General features: G+C 36.6%; 1 protein-coding gene across 2 annotated transcripts in view; it reads left to right on the top strand.

Annotated features, from left to right (window-relative positions):
- The window catches only part of ITGAV (integrin subunit alpha V), a 79,234-nt gene that overhangs the window by 30,924 nt on the left and 22,437 nt on the right, over nt 1–25,873 (top strand). For both annotated transcript variants that reach the window (XM_037043797.1, XM_037043796.1), the window contains exons 5-16: nt 4,544–4,605; nt 6,705–6,750; nt 9,683–9,808; nt 10,746–10,790; nt 11,872–11,915; nt 12,005–12,061; nt 13,982–14,034; nt 14,428–14,630; nt 18,603–18,794; nt 21,345–21,390; nt 23,130–23,237; nt 24,948–25,006. In XM_037043797.1, the coding sequence (XP_036899692.1) occupies nt 4,544–4,605; nt 6,705–6,750; nt 9,683–9,808; nt 10,746–10,790; nt 11,872–11,915; nt 12,005–12,061; nt 13,982–14,034; nt 14,428–14,630; nt 18,603–18,794; nt 21,345–21,390; nt 23,130–23,237; nt 24,948–25,006 (1,041 nt within the window). The remainder of the gene's footprint in view (nt 1–4,543; nt 4,606–6,704; nt 6,751–9,682; nt 9,809–10,745; nt 10,791–11,871; nt 11,916–12,004; nt 12,062–13,981; nt 14,035–14,427; nt 14,631–18,602; nt 18,795–21,344; nt 21,391–23,129; nt 23,238–24,947; nt 25,007–25,873) is intronic.

Here is a 25,873-nt window from a genome sequence, read left to right as displayed (position 1 = left end):
CAGAGTTCGTATTGGAAGGTAAATCATTGAGCCCAGGATTCTGGGTCTGATTTCCTTGCTTTTATTAGAATTTCTTTACCAATCCATTATCAAGCTTATCCCTTTTTTGATAATCTAAAATGAAAGATCTCACACTTTTCTTGAGTATTGTTTGGAGTTTTAGGTGAAATTGATATTGTGATTAAAGATGGTTTTGAGCACTTACAGTTTTGATTGTCCTTTTTCAAACTCTGTATCCATCCTTTTTCCTCAGAGAGTCACACCTCCTCTCGCCTTCTCACCTTTGTTTTTTTTTAATTTATGTAATTTTTTTAAAAAATTTATTTAATTATTTTTCAAGTACAGTTTTCTGTCTATTACTCCCATCCCATCCCACCCCCCATCGCTCCAGCTTCTCCATACACTAGGGACATAAGAGTAGCTTATTGAAATGCAGTGTGGTGTTTATACCTAGAGCACTTTTTAGGCCACTATTTTTTATGTTCCACTGGTCACCGGATAAGTACAACATGTAAGACTTTTACTGCTAGATTATTTTTTCCGTGTTAAATGGCCCATGAAACTACTCAGTTCTCAAAATTCTAAGCAGGTGAACCTCCAAGAAATGGCAAATGATTTCATGAAACAGTCATTTCTAGCCTACCACGTGACCCTCCTTGTTGTGACTGAGAGGTAGACATCAAAAGAGTGATCCCTCCCAGAATGGCATTGTCAGGATAGGCTAGAAGGCACTCCTTGCACAGGACAGACGGGGTGGCAGTTCTGTCCTCGGTGGTGCTGGGTGCCGTCTGTATCACCTTCATGTTGGTGTTTTGGTCTTAGCACTGTCGTCTGTGTGGTACGTGGGAAATGTGAGGACGGAATTTGTGTTTTAAATTTCTGTATGGCAGAAATGCTGCTGTTGTGAGAAGGTAGTATCATAGCTATGGAGAGTGAGCTAGGTCTTGTGTGCCAGGTCTGTAACTTATTTATATGGCACGTGCACACACAGCCGCCCTTAGGCCCCTGTGACAGGTGTGGGGATTGAGATTCAGACAGTTGAAGGAATTTTTTTTCCTGCGTCTTACAGCATCAAGTGGTCTCCTGAACCAGGTCTGTTTTATTCTAAAGGAATTTTTCCCCATATTACTAACAATAGAAAGTGTTTTCTAGTTCAGTTGCCTCTGTGTTAAGTAGTTTTTCTACAAAGCATACATCCTGCTTTCACGAGAACAGGATGTTCTCGAGAAAATAAATTTCTCGTGAAATACATTTCCTGGTGTATTAGAGTGCACGAACCCTTCTCCTAACAAGCATTGTGATGATTTTCCCTATGGATATTCTGCCACATTAATCTAGTAGTTTTGTTATTTCGTCTCTTCAGTAATAAATAGTTCTTTTCTCACCATGTATTTAAAGGAATAAGGCAGCGTGTGCATGACCCTTCTGTTATGTAATGCATTCATTTTTATTTGATTTAGGCATGAAAATTATATAATATTCTAAAGCCTTATTTTCTGATGTATTTAACATCCAAATCCGGTCAGCAAACTGTGGCTCGCGAGCCCCTTGTTGCAGAGGAGGCTTTACTGGAGCACAGCCGTACCCCTTGTTACCTGCTGTCTGCAGAGGGCCAGTTGAGTGTCGCCAAAGAGGCTATGCAGCCCCTAGGCCTAAAGTAATTACTGTCTGGCCCTTTACAGAAAAGGTTTGCTGATCCCTGATCTAGATAATAAAACCTCAAATCTTAGAAAAAGTACAAATCACCATCTCAAAACAGCGAAGTAAATGCCTCTCTTGCTGTTGCACATGGCTGTCTGGATCCCTTGATTGTTGTGCACAATTTCCCACTCAACTTCTGGACATTGAGCTGCTCCCTACAGGACCCAGTTACAGGGGCAACCTGCCTGGATAAAAATGCTCACAAGTGGGAATCTGAGAACTTGGGTTACAGTCTCGTAATCTAGCCTTGTTACAGCCTACCTGTAGCTGTGGGTGATTCACTTCACCTCTGTGGGCCTTTGTTTCATTGTTGGGAAAACATTGTTTTGCACAAAAGACTTCCGAGGTATGAATTTAGTATCTTGTGTCTTCATCCTTCAATACATCATGCAACCCAGTTATCAATTTTACATGGGGACGCCAGCTTTGTAGAGGTACACTGCTAACATTCTGATACCTTTGCTTGTTTTGGTGGTGATTATTTGTGGAGGGTTTTGTTATTGGTTTGCTTTTGTTTTTAACATAACCCATGTAGACCCCATGGGCATCTAACTTCACTGTCTGTAAGAAACTTACCTTATTACTAATTACATTTGCTTTTTTCTTTTTATAACTGTATGACCATTCTCGGCATTACACACTGGGCAAGTGTCTTGCTGTTCTAACTGAAACACTCTTTCAATTCCTTGCTCAGACTGAGTCTTTTGTTCCTTTCTGACTTGTACACAGATTTTTCTTCATTTTAATTTCTAGTTGGCTTTTCCTTTTCCTTGATTGTTCCTCTCGAATTACAAATACATTATTGATTTGAGGTATTGCAGCCTGCTGGTGTAGACATACCTGGGCTCAGATCCATGGTTTCTTATTTATTACTAGTTTGACCATGGTCAAGTACTTCACTTCCTTGAGCCTTAGTTTTCTTCTCTGAAAATTGTGAATAATAATAGTATCTCTCATAGGGTTGCTGTAAAGATTTAAGAGAATAATGCCAAGGAAAATGCTGTAGAATAGTGAGTACCTGGCTCATAGGAAGGGGTTTGATAACCATTAGTTGTTCTTACTGTCATAATCAATAATATTATTATGTCATTCAATCATAATATTACTATATAATCAACACTACTATTATTATTAACAGCAGGTTTAAGAAGCAGGAGGATTATTAACGGTCCATAGAAATAAAAAGAAAGGCCTTCAGTGAAGTAGGCTATAGTCAACATAAAATTCTTAACATTGTCATAAACACTCAGTTTAATACGTACCTGTTAGGAAAAGTGTAAAGGAGAGTAGTGTTAGATGTTCTGGGAAACCATATAAAGCATGTAATTGTACAGTATGATAATAAAAAAAGGATGTCTTTATAAATAGCTTGAAATAGTTCCCCAGATGCAACTTGAATAAAGGAAATCCGTGGCTGGCTTGAGGTCAGAGCAGAATTCCTTAGCATGAGTTCACGAGACACTGGAAACCCCAGCCCTGCATTTTCCCAGTCCCTCTTGGTTAGAAAAATTTACACTGGGATAGCATTACACTCCTGAGGGTATTTTCTTTAAAACAACCTCTAAATTTAGGTATTAACTGTGTAATCTTGGGGCAGTTCCCAAGTTTATAAAATGGGTTCAAAATTTTTGATGGGAGTATTTGACAGAAATTCTTGCAAGTTGTCCTGATGACTTAAAGTAGTTTTTTGGTTCCTGTATTTGGGTGGCAAATACAGCGAGACTATAGCATAATTATTTTTATATTATAACATTGGCTACAAGAATTCCTTGATATTATCAGACTGGGCACATCATAAGGTGATTGTCTAATCATTGTTGTACACCTGAAAGTAACGTAATACTGTATATCACTTGTAATAAAAAATAAAGAAAAAATTCCTTGATAACTAAAGAGTAGGGATTTTCATTCTTCCTTGTTATTAAAATAAAACAAGGGGGAATCTTCAGGTTTATCCTTACCTTTATTCTAGGTACAATATTACTCATGGTTAAGTTTTAGTTTAATTAATTGACCAGTTGTCCAGAAATTATCTTTCTGTGAGAACTACAAAAAAGGGGTAACTACGAAAGAGTAGAATGACGGAGTCTATTATCAGTTGGAAATACTTGGAAGACTCATGTTCAGAGACGTTCGCTTTTATGAGACCCCGGTACTAAATGTGCTGTGAGGGTAGGTTCATCTTTGCTTTTCTCAGGATGTTTTTAGGTTCTGGCTATCTCCTGGAGCTCTGAACTATGTTTCTTAAAAAATTTTGTTTCTGTTATTGTTGTGGACTATAAAAATATACATAGGAAATATATGTACTAGGGACGTATGCATCTCTTTACTGGCGTAAAGACCTAAAACTAGAGTATAATAAGAGTAAGAAATAGGAATTTTAAATTGGAGTTTTTAATTCACGAATCACAACTCATCATTGTTTTATAAAGTCAAAATAGTGGGTCATAATTAGTAATTTTTTAAAAATAGAATGAAATAATATAAAATATTAAGTATATTATTTTGTGAAATTATTTTATTTATATATGTATATGCTGTTATTCAGGGCTGGGATTTAAAATATAATCTTGCTGTAGTTTGTGGTCAAAAATAAGAAGTTTAAAATTCACTCTCTTGGGCGTTCTTTCTGTTCCCTGGTAATTTGAATCTCTGTTGCCATATCTGAGAAAATGGAGCTGATAAAACATGCAGACTTACTTTTTTAGAATGTGATAACTCATTGAACGCCTGGGTGAATGAAAGCTCTCAGGAACTAGTATGCTGTCTTACCATTGCAGTGATGTCAGATTTTTCTCTTGTTTTGTGTTGTTTGTGTATATTTCCAATCTTTTTATTTTAGAAAATATTGATGCTGATGGACAGGGATTTTGTCAAGGAGGATTCAGCATTGATTTTACTAAAGTAAGTTCTCATTTAAGACTAAATGAGATTCCAATTACCTTATTGTCTAAATCATGGTTAAAAATTGGTCAATACTTCAGCTTCTCTGTAACCGTTACTTGCTTTATGAAAACAGGTAATGAAAATGACCCATGCATTTTGACATTCTTTGCATTCCATAATTCTTTTCCCTAGATGTCGCTTTGTTGAAGTTGACATCAAAATGGGAATGGAGGCCAGTAGAAGACCTTGTCAGTGGATGATAGAAAATGGTTATAACTTAATATTACAGTGGCCAGTTAGATTAATTTCTGGAATATTAAAGTTTTTTGGTTTGGGTTAAAGTTGAGGTTTTACAAAAGTTATCAATGGGAGCTTTGTTACAGAATTAGAGTACAATTATGTAAAAGCTGAGAGGCACGCATGTTTGCCATCTATTGTGTGCCTACAGGCACCCAGTAAAACTGAAGCAGTTTGATATAGTGGGCCTTATATTTAGGACTCTGTGTACTTTTAACTAAGCTAATATGCTTTCCTGAGTTGATAGTGATAGTTTTTATCTAGTTTTCTAAAATAAAAATTGCATTTACATTTTCAAAGGAAAATTTTCTTGACTACTTTCCTTTGTATAATTTTGTATGTGTAATTTTTTTTTGGTGGGATGTGTGAACACTTTGAGAATATCAAATTGAGAGTATTAAATTGAGAATATTAATTACTTCTTAGAGAATTCTCAAAACTAGGTTGATTAAAAATAGCTTCTTTGGAAAGTTTAACATGGCTTTCTTAGAAAATGCAAGTAAAGAATGCCTTAAATTTATTAAAATAATAGCAACTATAATCATATGATTCAGAAACACTGGTAGAGCATTTTAAAAATTTTATATTTTATTATAATTTTTTAAACTAAGTCTTTGATAGTTCTAGTTAGCTTTCCCTACTAAGTAATTGATTTTAATTTAGTCAGTGTGACATTCATAATTCAAAATTTAAGGAAGCAAAACAGAGATAATGTTAAATATCAGATTTAAACTTGCATGATATACAGGTCCAGCACAAATAATGCCCTTTTTTTAGAACATAAAAATCTTTTGTTACACAATCGTAAGCATGCAATTCTGTAACATAACAGTATCACACTCAAGTACACCACATGACTCTTTAGGTGAAATGTTCAAATTGCTGTCCATCTTGTGGGAGACATTCATGTGCCTACCAACCACACTCAGTGTGCTGGACCCTGTGTTTTCAGATAGGTGGTATTGTATTTTTTTTAAAGTGTTGATGTTTTCTGTACCTATGCCTGTACAACTGTAACTCTAGGAATATTTTCATATGGTGAAGAGTCATTGCTAAATGAACCATTTACTTTCTTCAACTCATTTCTGGAAAAAAAGGAGTCCTTTTAAAGCAGACAACTTACAGGTCTCTCTTCCATAGCCAGGGCAGGAGATTGTCTGTTGAAAGCTTGAAAGGGCTATAGAACATTTGAACAGGGAGGTAATTTTTCTAACCTCTAGCATAATCTAAAATATTATGCTTAAACACTAAAGGTGCATAGTTTGTTAGAGATATAAGAAATGTTAGTGAAGTGTAACTTTTATATATAATATACCCTGAACAATTTACCTTTTAGCTTTACTCCTGTTTTGAGCTGCAGGACACTATAAACATTTCCCATAGATGAAAACTTTGTAGCGACTGTTAGGAATGAAGTTTGCATATGTAGTCCCAAAGGTAACATACAGTATTAAGGAGGGACTTTTCCCCTTATTGGTAGCCCTATGATTTTTTGCAGTATGTACTCAGTACCGAATTTGTGAAACAGCCGAGATCCATATTAAAAGAGTATATCATAACTTTCCATTTTTATTTTTATTTTATTTTACTGTATTTTACAAAAGGTACAATGAACATAACTGAAACTGAGCTACATGAGTTTGAGATTTATGATTTTGTTTGCTTTAATGTAAATGTATGTGTTATAATCATATATGTATGTGTGTGTATGTGTGTGTGTGTATATATATATATAGCTTTTGTTGTTTATTACATTGCTTTCAGTTTTTAAAGCTACCTGCTTTTAAATATGTATCTTCTTGTTGTTTGATTTAATCTAGGCTGACAGAGTACTTCTTGGTGGTCCTGGTAGCTTTTATTGGCAAGGTAGGTTAATGTTGTTTCAATTACCCATTGGTGACTGTGTTTAAAACAGGCATGTCTTGCCTTGGCTGGTGTAGCTCAGTGGATTGAGCCACCCACCTTCAAACCAGGGGGTTGCCAGTTCTATTCCCAGTCAAGGCACATGTCTGGATTGAGGGCCAGGTCCCCAGTGGGGGCCATGTAAGAGGCAACCACACATTATTTCTTTCTCTTTCTTTCTCCCTCCCTTCCCCTCCCTCTAAGAATAAATAAATTAAATCTTAAAAAAAAGAATCTTCTGTCTTACAATGTGCCTATAAGATTTTTCAAATTATTTTAAAGAAATAGAAAAATACAATATAGATGTAAAATCACTAGACTCTTATAATACTTTATAAGATATAGAATATATCTTATATAAAGATATATAAAATATATACCATAATATATAACGTATTACATATACTCCTCGTAGAAAATAACCTGACTACTTTAAAAGTAAATTATGAAGTGATCTGAAATAATTCACTTCACTGTTTGTGAGGCAGACTGCTCTCTCTGTGCTCCGGAGCTGTGATGTAATAAGCGTTAGGCAGTGTGTGGAACTTACCTGTCACAGGTGAATTGTAGCATGCTGAAAACTCACAGTTCTAAAAGTATTTTGAATATACCCATTGGAATATTTAAGTGATTACTTTCTCATTAATCATTGACATCAAGAACGATTTCTTAGCCCTGGCTGGTGTAGCTCAGTGGATTGAGTGCCAGCCTGTGAACCACACGATCGCGGTTCGATTCCCAGTCAGGGCACATGCCTGGGTTGCAGGCCAGTTCCCAGCAGGGGACTCAAGAGAGGCAACCATACATTGATCCTTCTCTCCTTCTCCCCTTTCCTTCCCCTCTAAAGATAAATGAATAAAGTCTTTAAAAAAAGAAAGTAGTAAACAGGAAAATAATAACCTATAAAAAAAAGAATGATTTCTTTGTATTTGAGGAGTTTTGAAAATGAGAACCTTACTAAGTTTCAAAAGAATGTAAGTAAGTACACTGGCGTTGCTGATTGGTGTGCCGGTGAAACACTACATTCTTCCAGCATCTGGGAAGTCTTAATAAAGTTACCATTTGAATAAAGTATAACAGACCATTACTTGCTGATACTTTGAAAATAAGTAACTGAATCTGCTTAGATACACCTGTTTAATATATTCGCAGGCTTATTTTTTGCTAACAAGTGCTGTTTACAAGGTTGGGACTCTTGTTTCTTGGAATCCTGATAATCCAGTGTTATCAGTATGTGGAAGAACGGGGAAACCTCTGAATATTGATTTGAAAGTGCTTTCTGATACTGAATTTCACTTTCGTATTCTATACTAGGCTTTCCTTACCCGCTTCTTTGTAAGGAAACCCATACTTTTGCTTTATAGAAAGGGAAGCTAAAGTAAGAAATTTCCTGAAGGAAAATAGGATGAAAGGAGAATGAGAAGGAATGAGAAATAAGAATCACCGAAAAGTTGAAAGTGATGGCAAAGGAGAGAATGAAAAAAAAATTAGGCAAAGACCAGGATCAGTATGAGAGACATTAACTAAAATTACAACATTTGAATTTCTGTAAATTATACAGCTCTTGGAAATCGGAATGATTTAGAAAAATTATGCTTGACTTTTACAACAAAAATAAAAAGTGCAAATCTCAAGTGAGAAAATAAATATGAATAATTATGTTAATAGGTGTACAATGTAGACTTGTTTTTCTTCTTCACAGCCAGGCATGGCGGTCACTGGAGGGATGTGTCTCCTCAGCATGTGTGGGAACCAAAGATAGATTTTGTGATTCTCAGTCAGGGCTGCTTGTTAACTCCGCCTTTCCAAGAGACACAGCTGTGAACATGTTTAAATCACTTGTTCTTTTAATACCTCGTGTATTGCACAATCTATGCATTCCTAGTTACTGTAAATTTGGACAGATATAGATACTATTAATATTATGTCCATTGGAATTTCATTATAAATGGTATGTAGTATGTAACTAAAAGATTCAATAATGTTTTAATCAGAGTAAAATCAGGGTTCACCCTGAATAATTATGTTAGAGTGAATTTTCCCACAGATCTCAGAGTTGTCGCTGTAAGAATGGAAAAAGTGACAAGGATGTTTTGTTGCAAAGAGAGGATGGATTTTCCTGTGTTCTTTGCTTCAAAAAATTATTTAACGAATTCCCTCCTGTGTGTTGGGTGCTGTTGAGGCACAGAAGGTCAAGTGGGGAGCCAGACAGAAAGTGTTTCTGCCCTGTGGACTCCACGCATGTGGCCGGATGAATTGGAACAGCACTGAAGTTGCTAACTATGCGTGAATTTCGTTCTAAAACAGCAGAAATGATGATTTTTCTCATGTTATGGAGATGGCATTTAATAAACCTGTCAGCCTTTCCTAGGGCAGGGTTCAGTCTGATTTTTGTATAGTTGGCTAAATTTCTCGTCCCCCTCATTGCTTCAGATTGTGCAGAGAAAGGAATTCACCCCGTTCAGGCTGCTTCATAAAGGTGTCCAAATAGTTTGGTATAGAAAAAAAATCAATTGAACCAATCATTTTTTATTATTAGGGTAAAAATATTGAATTACTACAGTTGATTTTTCAAGTTTTCATGAATTTGGTTTAGAAACAGCCTGTGGTTTTATTATTCCATGTATTTAACATTGATTTCTTTAGTGAATTTAAGACATTCTGTATTTAGAAATTTGTGCTTATTAGCAGAGACCAATTTCAGGAACTCAGCTGAATAGAAATAATTAAAAGTAATACCAAATTCCTGATTTAGTATTACAAAGAAGAGTTATTGAAGGCTAATAATTAGAAATACTAATATTTAATGCTATTTTCTTTCTTGTAAGTACCCATCCGTCGTCTGCATCACAAAGTTCTCATAAGAAGGTTATTTATTTTGTATATATTTTTCCAGGTCAACTCATATCAGATCAAGTGGCAGAAATTGTATCCAAATATGATCCTGAAGTTTACAGCATTACCTACAGTAACCAGCTAGCCACCCGGACTGCACAGGCTGTTTTTGACGACAGTTATTTGGGTAGGTAACACCTAAAGTGGATTCACTTTCTGGAGTTGGGGTAGATTTGTCCTGTGGTTGCTACTGGAAGCAGAAAAACCCTTTACGTAAAGTAGGTAAGGGTTTTTTTTCTTACACATGAGGAACATATAACTTCCAATTGTTAATGAGTACTTAGGTTATATCATGTTTCAGTAACTGAAATTTAGGAGCATGATTATTTGTACCATGATGATAGTAATAGCTATAATAGATAACCTTTAAAATAAGCTTGCTGTACTCTGGGTATTGTGCTCGGTACTTTTCAGTGTTAACTTATTTAATTCTCAGAAGAAGTGTATGAGAGTGTACAGTTGTTATTTCCATATTATATAAAGAAACTCAGGCAGAGAGGCAAAGTAACTTGGCGAAGTCATTCACTTACAACTTTTGTTGGTTGTTTGTCTTACTCACTACAACCTGCCGTTTTGAGATTCAGAACCAGACAGTCCTGGACTTTTATTGTTGACTATGTTAAACTGTGGTTTTATTCTTTAGGATTTATTAACTCTTGTTCTCTTTTTAAATTTCTCTTACTCATTAAACCAAGTGCACTTGACAGAAGTAGTAATTTGCTGATTGAGAAAATCTTTTGTTACTACTTTAGTTTTAGTAGTGACTAAAGATTAATGTGCGTAGTAAAGTAGTAACAAAATGATGAATCGCAAATTTTCCCTGTTTTTAAATAGCTCCTTTGTAAAGTTGATAAACATATTATTTTTCAGAGCTATACTCTTTGAGCATTTAGCTCAGTTATTTTCTTTAAGACACATTTATCATACACATATAAATATCGTGCCCCTAGAGGACAAAATTAGAGGGATTCCTTGCAGGTATCCTCAGAGACAGCAGAGTCAGCGAGTTTGTGAAGCTACGGGGTCTGCCCCTGATGTTATTTTACCTTTGCTTCCCTGTTTAGGTTACTCTGTGGCTGTCGGCGATTTCAATGGTGATGGCATAGACGGTATGATGTGCTTGAACTATATTTAATCCTTTTCTAAAAATTTAACCCAAGCTTTTGAAACTAGTGGCATGGAAAGTTTTCAGGAGTTAAAGTGCTGTGAAACCACTGTCATGGAATGTAACAGGAGAAATGAGGGGGCCATCCTTACGCTGGCATGAGCTGCTTCTGCATTAAACTTCTTCCTCAATAGTGGCTGAAAGTGAGCCAGTGCCAGGGTTCTCAGTCTCTTCCCCATATGTCCTTTTCTTGGCATTTTCAGTTCTATCTTTAATGCCTTCCTCACGGCATTCTGTAGACTCGGTCCTCTTGAAAAGACTTAGTTTCTTTTTTCTCTCTGAGTAGTTTGTAACCGTCTCTCAGGGCTCTGTCAGTAAGGGTGGTACCCTGCCCTTTCTCTGTCCATCATTCTTCAGAGCTCAATCCTGAAATCATAGACTTGACCTGATTTTGATCACATTTCTGTGTAACTGCTACCTCTACCCTATTTCATTTGTTCTGTATTGGTTTCCATTACTGTCAATATAGCTTTTCCTTCTGAGCTGGCTTGATCTTATCTGTTCTTTTTAACCAGATTAGAAATGCCTTGAGGGCACACATGCATCTATTTGAGGATCCTCACGAATCTTTCTATTTTGTAGATATTTAATTTTGTGCTTAAAAATGTACTGTGGTTATTTATTATCGGATACTAATTTTTTAAAAATCTTTTACTTCTTATCTTTGGAAACAAAACTTAAATCTTTCTGACCTATCCCCTTTCTCCTGCAATTTCCAGTATTGGTCTTAGAAATGAATAATTAAAAAAGAAATGGAGTGCCCTGCCCAGTGTGGCTCGGTTGGTGGGAGCGTCGTCGGCAGCTGAAAGCTTGCAGGTTTGATACCTGGTCAGGGCGCATACCTGGGTTGCAGTCTCACCCGCTGTCCAGTCATGTACAGAGAGGGCAGGCAGTTTATGTTTCTCTCTCCCACTGATGTTTCTCTCTCTCTCTTCCTATTTTTCTAAAAAGCTATGGTAAAATGTCCTCAGGTAGGGATTAAAAATGTTTTTTTCAAATGAGTAATTAAATTTTTTTCTTTTCAGACTTTGTTTCAGGAGTTCCAAGAGCAGCAAGGACTTTAGGAATGGTAGGGAAGTTAAAACGTGTTTTTGAAAAAAATACCTGGGTTATCTTATATGTTCCTATATTTCATATATTTTTGTTTTTCCTGCACAGGTCTATATTTATGATGGGAAGAACATGTCATCCCTACACAATTTTACTGGTGAGCAGGTATGCTTTAAACTGATTTTTTCACTTAACATCCTAATCTCAGCATTTCCTAATGTCTTAGAATTTTCCTTGGCAATATCCTAATGGTTTAATGTTCAATGTATAATAAATATTGGTTCAATATTCAATATTATGGATATAAAATAGGCTTGAACTATTTCATATTTTTTTTAACCAAAGTAATTTGTTTAAGCAAATACTTTTATAATTGTGCGTTATGGGTTTTTTTTAAAGGAAATATAAAATCAGATTGCTTACACACAAAGCCCCAAACTTCCTTTCTTTTTGCTGATGGCATTCACTTCTCCTTTAAGAAATGATCTAAGACTTCTCATTGTAGTAGATGCAATTTTATTAAACAAGTTAATAGTGATGAAGGAAAAGTTAATTAGTACCAGAGGACAAATACTTCCAGTTCCCAGATAAGGGGTTCGGGCCCACTTCTTGCTCGGTTGAGATGGTGGGGCTTTGCAAGGGCATCCACAGGATGGGGAACTAGCCCCAAGGTCGCCAGCAACTTCTTCCCATTTGTGGGGCAGTCAGGGCGGATGCAGAGGGTTGTGTTACGACAGGCAGGTGTGGGTATCTCTTTGTGCTATTGTGACTTCTTTGGCTTTAGGAGCGTTGCCTGTAGGCAGTCCTGATGCTCCTTGGCAGTTTGTGGGGGGAAACTTGGGCTTTGCTTTAGGACTATTAGAACAGACCTGGACTCTCCACACTCAGTAGTATTGCCCTGGACAAGGGGTTTACCACTGTAAATTCCACGTCTCATTGTCTAAAAACAAGGATGCTGGTAACTTCCTCATGAGGCTGCGGTGAGAACCAGACGAAAGCATGTCAGTCATAGCGCCCAGGACCAAACTTGTCTTGGTAAAAGGCATCCTTTCCTTATACTTTCAGGCCACCCTGAGGGAATAAGGCTCAAGTATAGTATTCTGTTAAATTTCAGTCATCACATCAACATGGTACCCCAAATGCAAAACACTTTGTTATTCATTCTCTTGTCTTGGACTGGGATACAGAATGTGTCTTTCATTTTCTCAATTACACAGTATTAACCCAAAATAGATAATGTAGAAATCTCCCTAGTCATTCCTTCCTGGTCTCTCTGCTAATCAAATTTTGGAAGTTTTGCTAACTCTACTGTTTTGGATTAGTTCATCTTTAATTTGTCATCTCTCCTAGTTTTGCCCTGCATGGTGGGTTCTCTTTAGAGCTTTCCTCTTTCCCGTGTGTTTCCAGCCGGGCTGCTCTGTCTGGGGTGACCAGTGGTCTGCTGTGGTGGGAAGAGGACATTCCTTCTCCCTCTGCATAATGAGCCCGTGATAAACCCAAGCGCATTTGTACTGTGTGTAATTAAAAAGCAAAACCACTGGCATGTAAGCAATTCAAATGTGAGACAAAGATGAGTTCTATTCCCTGTCTTTCCAAACAGTAATTTCTTGAAAGTTGAAATAGTTTCATATAGGGAGAGCTGATTATGGCCTATGGGTCGTTATTGTCTATTACCTCTACTGCATAGCCATCCATTTATAGCCTCTCAGATTCAGGTAAAACATTTGTCTGTGACTGAATGTCTTTCTGATAGTTTGTCTGTGTCTGGTGTTTTCTGGACAGTGGAGAAGAAGGGACGTAATAGGTTAGGCCTGGGAAGGAGCGTTGACTTACTTGCACTTACATGGTGTGTGTTTAGGTCACTGCAGTGACATCCATAGCATATGTTTTGCTCATAAATGTAGGTAAATAAGCCTTATTACCTGATTGTCATTGTGTTGGTAAGATGAACAAAAGAGAAGAAATTTAGACTGAAGTACTATATGTGGAGGAAAAAGAACCCTTTTTACTTGATAAAAATACTACAAATATCAATTGTTAAACTAGTTGGAAGAAACACAGGCATTTCTTTTTCTTCTTATCCAGATGGCTGCATATTTTGGATTTTCTGTCGCTGCCACTGACATTAATGGGGATGAGTAAGTTTTAAAAAATGTTTCCAGAAAGCTTTCCCCGCGTGTTTATGAACACTTTGCTAAAACTAAACATTTCTTCTTCTGTGTCTCTGTCCCTTTCCTGCTAATTTTTCAACTGGAGGAACCAATCTGAAGCAACCTTACCGTGAAATCTAGAAAACCTCTGTTTTCCACAATTTCTTTCAATAGCTTTGATAATAATGAAGGAATGAAGTAATTTTATGAATTAGGCATAGTTTTGAAACAGTTGAAGGAGTGTTCAAGTTTGAAATGACCATTTATGCTTTCAGTGTGGCTATGGGAGGTGTGGAAAGAGGGAGTAGAATTGTAGTCAGGAAGTGATATTAGCAGACGGAATTTGATCTTGCTTTCATGAAAATGACTCTGCTCTGTCAGTTATGCAGATGTGTTTATTGGTGCACCTCTGTTCATGGATCGCGGTTCAGATGGCAAACTCCAAGAGGTGGGGCAGGTCTCAGTGTCTCTGCAAAGAGCTTCGGGAGACTTCCAGACAACCAAACTGAACGGGTTTGAAGTCTTCGCAAGGTTTGGCAGTGCCATAGCACCTTTGGGAGACCTGGACCAGGATGGCTTCAATGGTGAGATCAAAGTCCAGCAGCTGTGTGTCCGCGATTATCTGTGTCCACTTGGAAAAGTCCTGTACTCCCATGCATAGCCCTCCTTCTTGGAGAGAATTTGAGTGACAGTGACACACTAGGTTAAGTGTCATGTTGCTCTTCTTTATTAAAAATAAGAGCAGAAATTAAGAAAGTTGATTCTCATGAGTTATCATTCAAGCAGCCTCACAATCAAGTGTTGGAATAGTTGATCTGAAAGGAACTTGCATTGGCTTGGAGCCCTGTTGTGCTGGTGATTATGTCTCCTGCGTGGTGACAGTGCCCTCTGCTGTCCATTTGGGTACAAGTGTGAAGTAAGCTCCCAGGCAGGTTGTCCTGTCCAGACAGTGCTGCCTGGGATGCATACTTCAAGCTATAATTTTGTTGTGACTGTCCAGAATATTTTTTAAAGATTTTTATTTATTTATCTTTAGAGGGGAAGGGAAGGAGAGAAGGAGAGAAATATCAATGTACGGTTGTCTCTCGTGAGTCCCCTGCTGGGAACTGGCCTGCAACCCAGGCATGTGCCCTGACTGGGAATCGAACTGCGATCATGTGGTTTGCAGGTGTCCATAATATTTTGAGGGAAGTTATGTCTGTCTTCATGAGGGGAAGTAAAATAAATAAGCTCATGGTTTTATAATAGTGCCATTTAATAATTTAATTAATAGCTGTAGATATTTTTAAAAACCTAAGTTGGCTTTGTTATAGAATTACAGATTACACATTACCAAGATTTTTTAAGAAGAATACTATTAAAAGCATTTCTAAAACTCACAGAATAGAGAGTTGATTGTTAGTTTGTGTCATCAACAATATAGAGGAATATGCCCATTAAATTTAAAGAAAGTTATAAATTGAGAAGAAAACTTCAAAAAACACAGAGGACTTACCTCCCAAGAAGTAGTGGGAAAGGAAAACATTGGTGCAGCCTCAAGACTCCGCGCTGCTTCTGGGTTGGGTATGTCATGCCTTGGAAGTGTCACCTGTGAGGTTAACCCTGAAGGTTTCAGTGTTAGGGAATAACTACTCCAAGAGACACTTTGCTTCCTGAAATAGAGTCTTACTTTTTTACTATCATGAGAACATAACACAAATCAAATGGAACCTTGGTATATGAAGTTCAAACTAGAACTTGGAAAGAATACTATGGAACACACCAAATCTTTACTTTTACTTAGGAAGCACAGGGCTGGCTATGAGGTTGTAACTGGAATAAAGTGGGTTCTTTGCTCTCGCTGGACCTCTGCCTCCAGGTGTCCGGGGGGAGTCTGGGCACGTTTGTCGTCCCTTTGTCTCAGGGTGTCCCAGCCACTTTAAAGAGATTTTTCTTAATGTAACGATCTGGCCGAAACCTCATCCTGGTTTCTGTTTTTGTTTTTTTTTTTAAATTAAAATGTACCATCTGTGAGCACAACAGTTAAAAATAGGAAAGACATATAGAAGTTTAACAGCTATTTTACAGAGGGATTTTAATTCCAGAGCTAGATTTAGAGCATCAATTTTCAGCCCTTGTCATCTCATGGCACAAATAAACTACTAAAATTCTGTGACACACCAAAAACACGTTTTATGCTGACCTGACCCAAAATAGGTGTAATTTGTATTCATTCACACAGGATGGGTATTGCTGTGTTGGCTGTTGTCCTTTGTTTTTTTCGTTTGACAAAGGAAAAGAGGTCGATGCCCTGACTCAGTAGTCAGGTAGTGCGTGTTTGAAAGATTCGTGCGGCACCCCAGTGGAAAATCGCTGCCACAGAGGATGATGTTGTTCTCCCAGGGTTTCTTCTGGGGTCTTAGTGTCCCATACAGGAGATTGTGAATGACAGTGTCTTTAATGGAAAATTATCTGAGCTGTGTTTATGTCAATACATATATGTTGTATGTAGCTATAGTTTATACATATAAAATGAACTATCACTTCTAACCTGGATCTTTTCTTTGTTCCAACCTGATGACATTGACCCTTTGTGTCCCTGTATTCCTCCCTTTCCACCTGCACCCACCAGGGGAACCCCAGGTACCATCAAGAGGGATACAGAAAACAACATAAGAAAGTTAGGTTCCACAGTGATGAGCAGTTTCTCTCAATATCCCTCCGGAAAGGCAGAATGAAAGGAAAAAAAAGAGAGAGAGAAAAGAGCAGCTTAAATGATCAAAGAGAGAAACTGGTTGCATGAAAAAACAGGACTCTAGTCTAGACCGATGCCAGCCAGGAGGGAAGATGATTAGAATGTATAAAATAATGAGTCTTAGAAAAGTGAAAGATCACTTTTATTGTAATAATATTTAAACACTAGAGCCATCTTCTGTTGGAAAATTATATTTTAATGACTACTTTCTTAATAAGGCTTATGTCAATTTCAGAGTTATACTCATCTTTTGAAACTCAAACCAAGGATAATGTAAATATTACTTACGTAATTTAATACAACTTTTTTAAGGATAAAAAATTCTTGGTGCTAACTGCAAGCCAACAACTGTTCTAGGTGCCAAAAATGAGAGGATAAATTAGAGGCCATCCATGTCCTTAGGGAATGTAGCATCAACCTGAGCAACTTTTATGTAAATGAGTAAATACTGGAATGTAATCACCACAGTGTTGGCGTATTCCTGGGCCTAATGGTCTTATACAAAAGATGAATGATCAGGTCATCTTTGTTGTCTCGGGATGCTGCATTGAGGAGGATGAAAACGTTTGGGGGTATGAAGTAAGCTGGGGCAGCTTGGAAGGGCTGGTGCATAAGGACTGTCACAGGCAAGATGGACATGTCTTGCTCTCATGAAACTTTTTGGGGGAAGAGCCATCGAATAAACACACAGGGGATGAATTCAGGTAGTGAAAAGGCTGAGGGTGTAAAACAACCCAAGGGCAAGGAAATATGATAGGAGAGTGTGGTTGAGAGGCGAGAATGCAGTGCTTCTTAGTGTGGCCAGGAGGGACCTGCCTGGCAAGATGGCATTTGGTCTATGATTTGGACAAGCAGAAGGAAAAAGCTGGGAAGACTCTGGAGCAAGAGCTGTGAAGGCAGAAGGGAACTGCAAGTATAAACCCAGAGATGGGAACTAGCTTGGTATGGTTAAGAAAAAGGCTCGGATTGGTAGGAAGAGTGACTGAGGGTGAGAATTGGGTGAGAATTGGAGGGAGGCAGGATTGAATCGAAAAACCAGGTAGCCTTTAAAGCTTTGGCAAATAATTGAAGGCCTCTAAGAAGGAAGGTTGCATAATATTGAAGTTTGGCAGCTTGAGGAGAATGGATTATAGGAGCAGGAGTAGAAGTGGGAAGCCCCTTGGTCTGCTTTTGGGGTCCAGACCACGGGTGGTCTGGAGTGGTACCAGGAGGGGCAGAGGGAAGTGGACGTACTGGGAAAATATTTTAGAGTTACGAAAAGTCACAGCGACTAGTGGGTATTTTTTTCTTTTTAAAAGAATTTCAAACTTTTTATTTGTTTATTTCAATGTAAGTTGAGCAAGATTGTGAATTTTTAACTTTCAGGTTTCTAAGTCAGATTGACCTCTGTCTCAAAAAAAGCAACCCCACACCATGCCCAACTAAATTAACTAGAATGTTGAAAGCTAGAATGGACTTTTGAGGAATGTTCTGACATATCACCCTCCTCTCCATTAAAGGATGAGGTATTTAAGGTCCGGGAAGGTTAACTGATTTGTCCAAAGTCAGGCCCAAGAATGGCTAGCTCCAGTTAATGTACTTTCCATATAGTTCTACTTGAATTTCCTTGAATTAGATTGTCGCTTTTGTGTAAAGAATACATTACTGAACTTTGAATCAATATTTCTCTTGATAAATGGGTCCTATAAATATTAAGATCTCCACATAAATAATGATGAGTACTAAGACTTCCTTTTTCCATCCTTCTTGTCCCTTTCCTTTCTCCTTCTCCTTCTCCTTCTCACCATCCCTCCCCCTATCCCTTTTTCCTTCTTCTCTGCAGATATTGCGATTGCTGCTCCCTATGGGGGTGAAGATAAAAAAGGAATTGTTTATATTTTCAATGGAAGATCAACAGGCTTGAATGCAGTGCCATCTCAGGTCCTTGAAGGGAAGTGGGCTGCCCAGAGCATGCCACCAAGCTTTGGCTATTCAATGAAAGGAGCCACTGATATAGACAAAAATGGATATCCAGGTACTTTCCTAGAAATGCATAGAGCTTCAGAGATTTTTCAGTCCTAATAGCAAATAGTCACTGTGCTCTTGATTTATGTTATAAATTATTTCAATTCAATATTTCAAGTACAGTTTAAGCCCCTACCATTGTTTAAGGTGCTGTTCTTATTACTGAAAGGGATATGAACTAAGTGCAGCTCTGTTTCCTGGGTGTTTCCAATAAAAAAACACATTCTCTGAGTTTCTTCTGTTGTTTTGAGGTCTGTGATGGAATGTCAGAGAAAAAACTGGAGAAGTTATAAACAAAAGCTAAATGCTCATTCTAAGTTTTTGAATGTTATCCTTTTTTTATTTTCAGTAATCTAACATTTTTGTGGACTTGACTAATCGTTGTGATTTAAAAACATATTACTTAATTGTCTTAATAAGGCTTGTGAAGAATATAAGCTAACTCAGTTCATTATTATACCATTTTCTGGATGAGAAAAGAGACAGGAAGGTAATTTTTCTGAACCTTTCCCACTGGTTCGAGCCAGTGCAGAAAGTGTGATTTTTTTTTTCCTGGCTCATATGTACTTTGGAATACTATAATGGACTTAGAATCATAATGGGTCTATTCTGTAAATGAAATGTAGTGCAGGAAATTTAGACTACCTCTGTTGTCGAAGCAGTTAAAATGAGCTCAATATGCAAGTATGTAGAAGTGCTTTTAGAAATAAGACAGGAAGTTGATTCTTACTATGTCAGTGTTAATTCAAGAATTTTTTTGAATAAGTGCAATATAAGTATAGAACTTTTAGAAAATACTGCAACATATTTTACAATCTCTTTTCAATGCATTCATACACATTTTTAACAACAGAATTATACTTCATGTACTGTTAGCATATTTAATTAATTTAAATTGTCAGAAATGTTTCCTCAAGTTATTATTCTTCAAAGATTTGAACTTTATGTTTTCCATTTTCTCACCTGGCTGTATCATATATTATTCTACCTTATTGTGGGGCGTGTATATTCTTGTATATAAGTCTGCTGCATGTATCTGATTATTTCGTTAGAACAAAGTTTTAGAATTGCTATATATCAAAGCCAAGCCCTTTTTTTGTTTTTTTGTTTTGTTTATCAAAGCCAAGTTTTGTTTTGTTTTTTAAGTTTGTTGATATGCATTGTCAAATCACATTCCCATTCACTCCAAAGGTTTTTGCAACTTTTTAAAACACTTACCAGCAGTAAATGAGTGGTCATTTTTGCACATTTGTGCCCATATTAGGTGTCATTTTTTGTTTCTTTGATTTTTGTTTTATTATTTTTTAAGATTTGATTTTTTTACTTTTAGAGAGGGGAGAGGGAGGGAGAAAGAGAGGGAGAGAAATCAGTGTGTGAGGGGTACAGTGATTGGTTGCCTCTCATGTGCCCCCAGCGGGGGACCTGGCCCTCTACCCAGGCATATGTCCTGACTGGGAATTGAACTGGCAGCTTTTCAGTTCACAGTGCGGTACTCAATCCACTGAGCCACACCAGCAAGGCCTTTTCTTCCTTTTAATGTAACTTTATATGATACGTGGAAAACATTATCTCATTTTACAGTTTTTGATTATTAGTGAGGGTAAGCATTTTGGTTTATTTGCATATATTTACTTTTGTGAATTTCTTTTTTACATCTTTTTTTCCTCTGTTGCTATTGGGATATTTTACTTTCATTCGTTCATCTTTTTTAAACTTGTGGCATTGTCTTAAATATTGAGTATATTAGCTCCTTAACTCACATACGTGGGTTGGCAGAAGTAGGTTTACAGTTGTTTGTGTGGGAAGTAATACAATAATTAGTAAAAAATAATACAGGAATGAACTGTGTGTTTCATGTGCTCACAACTGTAAGCCTACTTTTGCACACCCTTGTGTATTTCTTAATTTGTCACATTTACTTTTGGGGCATACATAAGTTCTTGATTTTGATGTAGTACAATCTGCCTGTCTTTATGTTTTTTTCATGTACTTTTCAGCCTAGATAGGGTTCATCAAATTGAGCATGGTTATACTGTGAGATGGAGCTCTGATTCCTTTATTTCTAATTGTGAATCGTTTTTACCTGTTACATAAAAAAACTAATGCATTCTGTTTTTGTTGATTTGAGTGCTATCTCCTATCATTCTGTATGTACTGTGCTATTTTGTTTTGTTTTGTTTTTTAAATAAAGTAAAACAAAATTTTTAAAAAGAAGTTTTATAATGAAATTGTGAAATCCACAAGTATCTATCTATACGGACTTTTCCTTTGGTGTACGTGTGTTTGGGGGTTATACTTCCCACTGTTGCAGATTTCTACTTAGTATCCATGAACAGGATTTTTGTCTACCTAAATGAAATACTAGTTTTATGTGAATGTTTGCTATTGATGGTAGCTTATTTCGAATTTCTGTAGTTTAGCCTTTTAGAGGTTATCTTAAATAACCTAACAGAGAATGTTTTAGGACTATGTCTAAATATTGTATTTATTGAAAGTTTTATGTAATGGTATGTGAATTAAAAAAATCATCATTATTAACATTTTTTTCTACTCTTTTAAGACTTAATTGTAGGAGCTTTTGGTGTGGACAGAGCTGTGTTATACAGGTGAGCACGTTTCCATATCTATTTTGAATTATTTGAAAGTTTTATAGTTAAGTCCCAGTATTTGAATTTTAGTTCAATTTTCTGGAAGTAATGGTAAAATTTGTTTGTTCTTTCAATTTAAGATTTATTGCAGGCAACTAGTATTACAAATACTACAACAAGGAGACCCCAAAGTAGAGAAAGTTGTAATTTTTTATTTTATTTTATTTATATATTTATTTCTTTATCTTTAGATGGGAAGGAGAGAGGGAGAGAAAAATCAATGTATGGTTGCCTTTTGTGCATCCCCAGCTGGTAGTTAGCCTGCAAGGAACCGGCCTGCAACCCAGGCATGTGCCTTGACTGGGAATCTAACCGCAATCGTCTGGTTCGCAGGCCCGCACTCAATCCACTGAGCTACGCCGGCCAGGGCCTGTAATTTTTTATTTTAAAACCACTTAGAATTTTCCTCTTTGTTTTTGAAATTGTGTCGAGAGGTATTCTCTTACATTTTAAATTTCTCTTAACAATTACAGGAGTTCACATTTTCCTCTGAGCGATAAGAAATTAACGTGGTGTTTGTGCCACCGAGTTCTGTGACTGCAAAGGCAGCATGTAATGACTTCCAAAATAATTGTTTTTTAAAGCAGTGTGTAAATCCACATAACCGTGTTTCCCAGCTTTATACAGACACCCAGTTATTCTTTTTAGTTCATCAATTACTCACGCTTAAGAGTATCATCTGGCATCCCAGGTAGATTTGAAGTTTACTCTCCCATGGGCCATGTTCACACCTAGTGGGAAGACTGATGTTGGAACTGTGTCATGGAGTTGGTGATGGGGCAGCTAGATTGTGGCTGTCGGGAGTGGAGTGTTTTTCATACAGATTCCAGAGTTTACTGTGATTGGGCAAGCATACTGCCCTGAGCCTAGTGTATTTTTAAATTTGTACACCTGAAATTTGGAAAACTTTTAATTTATTGTTTCAGTTTTAAATAGCCATTAACAAAGTAATACATGCACATAGTAAATACTCAAATAATGTAAAAAGGGCACACAATAGAAATCTCGTCTCACACTAGTTACTAGTTTATTAGTATATCCTAGTAGAAATGTTCTATGCATTAAAAAATTGTGTGTGTGTGCATCCTTTGTACATTGTGGGTTTTTTCCCTGTCGCACCACGATTGTATCTTGGATCTGTCTTAGAGATCGTCCGTAACAACACAGGTGGGCTGGTGGGTTTATGGCACTTGCTCTCCCCGCTGTATTGCATTGTATCGGATACATATCCCATGATGCATTTAACCATTCCACTTTGATGGATGGAGTTCAGATATTTGACTAATTGTCCCAGTTTGCTTGGAACTGAGGAATTGAACAGGTCATGGGACTTGCAGTGCTAAAATTAGTGCAGTCCTGGGCAAACTGGAACAGTTGGTCATTCTAAGTTGTTTCATTTCTTTTTGCTTTTGTGAACAATGCTTCAGTAAACACTGCATTGCATGTGCAGTGAATGTGAACCTGAAATGCCTAGATCAATGTAACCTTTTTAAAATAACTTTTAAATTTTTCTTTCCGTGTTCCCTCTCTTTCTCTTCCTTTCTTCTACCCTTCCCCTCCTTCTCTCTTCCTGCCTTCCTTCCTTCCCTTCCCTCTTCTTCCCTTTCCCTTCTTTTCCCCTTCCTTCCCCTTGTCTCCCTCTCTTTCTTTGCCTCCCTCTCTCTCTTTCAAACACACACTCTCTTTCTCTCTAACAGAGCCAGACCAGTTATCACTGTAAATGCCGGCCTTGAAGTGTACCCTAGCATTTTAAATCAAGACAATAAAACCTGCCCACTGCCTGGGACAGATCTGAAAGTTTCCTGGTAAGAGTAGTAGCTTCATGATAGTTACTATTTAGATTATTGTTTCCGTTATTACAAAAACATACAAATGAAGGTAAGGGGACTGAAATACTGTTACAGTGTGGCTGTGCTCAGTTTTTATGTCATAGATTAAATTACAGAAATATCATTCCAAAGAAGATATGAAGAAAGCTTTGGAAATATGCCAAAAACTAGTGTAAAGTTTTTTAAAATGATACATACTTATTGAATATATTCAGAAAGAAGGAAAAGCTAATAAGATCTCAGAATTTATTTATATTTAATTCTGAAAAGCCCATGAACAGTTTAAGTTTTAAAAGATATGATCTTTTTCACATTTGATATTTATGAGTAGCTATATAAAAAATATTATTTTTCTCCAATACACCAGTCTTCTACTTTTCCCCTTACTAGTATCTAAAGAAAAAGTATTTTTTTGTAAATTTAATGTGTGAATTCTTCTATAGTCCACTGTTTTTGAGGTCTCCATTATTTTTATGCTATTCTTGCTATATTGTATGACTTTGCTATATTTTCATTCTACCTGTATTTGTATATTATTTTCTTAAGGTGTTTTTTTTTTAAATTGACCTGTGTTTTGCTTTAAAACATTTTAAAATAAAATGGAGAAACAAGTATCTTTCTCATACATGTCAAAATAAATATAATCCTAGTAAGGAAAAATCTTGACCCATATACTATTAATCATCATGAGTAACCCGCTTTGGGAAACAGTTTTCGAGTTCCTGGCACACAGAAAAATAGAGAACTTACAGATGGAGGATGGAAGTAGAATGACTGGAGCCTGGGGAAATTTTGTTTCAAAAGAGCTAATGAAAAAAATATTTTTCCTAATTTTGGTTTTGAATTAGTATTATAGTTATTCAAATCACTTTTCAAAATTTTATTTCTTTCATTTGATTGTATTAAAAATTCTGGAATATTACTTTTCATTTCTACTCATTGGTAGGAATGTTGCTTTCAAGATTTTTGACTTTTAAGATTTTCTACTTTTCTTACCTTCACTCACCCTAGCAAGCCCCTTTGAAGGTGCTAATCATATGGTTATAATACTTCAAATTATTATACTTAATAATTTGAAGGCTTTCAATATACTGAAGCAGTAGTTTTTATATGTTTTTGATTATGACACACAGTACAAAATATATTTTGCATTATAGTCCAGTATATGCATGTATATAATTGAAAGAAAAGTTTCATGAAATCTTAGCCTTGATACCCGAGTCAATTTTATTTATGTAATTAGTTTTTTTTATTATGCTGGACACAACCCGTTAAACTGATTCCAGGACTTGTTAGTAAGTTGTGAAAAACACTGTTCTATAGGAGTTTGCTGGTGAAAGGAAGCTTTGGTGGGGCTTTTCATTAAATGGGACATTATTTTAAATCTGGATTGTTGTTTCCCTCATTGAGTTTAACAGCTTCTATGAACTCAAGAGGAAGCTAGGAAATTTGTTTTTCCCCTCATTGAGGTCCTCCTAGGAAAGGAAGTGAGCTTAAGTTACTGAAAGATGAATTAGATTATTCTGTATAGTTTCACATTATAAATATAGTATTAAGACATGGAGAAAGATATAAAGTTTCACAGTATAAACTGTATGAGAAATGTGAGATTTTTGTGATATTTAAAATGTCTAAACTGAATTATAGGATTTGTATTTTTTTTTGTTTTGTTTTTGTTTTCTACAGTTTTAACGTCAGGTTTTGCTTAAAGGCAGATGGCAAAGGAGCACTTCCCACAAAACTTAGTAAGTGTTCTGTGGAAAAATTGTGTTATTTTGGTGATGCTGAATACACAGCACTTAAAAATGTTTTAGGATATTTAAGTAGTTACTCAAATAGTTGATAATGTTTTTATTTGAGTGTTTACATTCCAAGGCATTTAATATTATAACATAATTACTTTCTTGGAAACTCTTAACCCAATTCAGAAATAATACATTTATTTATTGGCATTGTGAACAAAGCAGCCCACTGAATTGTAAATATGTGTACAAAGTTGTGAGAAAAATGAGCTTGAGGGGAATGAGTATCATTGTTTATAAGTAGATGATCTACTGAGAACTTTATATTTTATGTCTTGGAGAAGTCCCCAGCAATCTCTGGAAGAGAGATGGTTAGAAATAGTGAGAAGAAGGAGACAAAGTTTTGGCACTAAGTTTAATGCAGATAGCAAGCCCAGACTCTTCATTTCCAAAATGTGGTTTGTGTGGTTCTGAGAGTAAGGCGGAGTTAAGTAATTGTTGCCAAGACTGTCAGTATGTTAGTGCCAAGTGCTAAGGTGTAATAATGTAGCAGGGCAAGAGGCCTGAATCTTTGGTACGTGTGTTGCTGCATGAAAGTTCACGGAGTGTGGCAAGCGAAGGAAGGAGCTGGGGGTGTCTCGAGCATTTTACACAGAGGAAATGGCAGTTTCAAGAGGCCAGAGGTAGGAGCAGGCTTTCTGTGTTTGAGGAACAGCAAGGAAGGCAGTGTGGGTGGGTGGAACAGAACTGGGAGCAAAATAATCCTGGGTTTTCACCCAAATTGGACACGAAGCTCAACATTTAGAGAAACTTGAAAGATTTGTGAATTTAAAGATCTGCGCTCTTACCTCTTTGGAAGAAACTGCTTAA

Source organism: Sturnira hondurensis, unplaced genomic scaffold (genome assembly GCF_014824575.4).
Source record: "Sturnira hondurensis isolate 20B ecotype Veracruz unplaced genomic scaffold, ASM1482457v3 Scaffold0004136, whole genome shotgun sequence".
Lineage (NCBI taxonomy): Eukaryota > Metazoa > Chordata > Mammalia > Chiroptera > Phyllostomidae > Sturnira > Sturnira hondurensis.
Note: the sequence above shows the minus strand (reverse complement) of the source record. Positions and strands in the feature narration are given on the sequence as shown.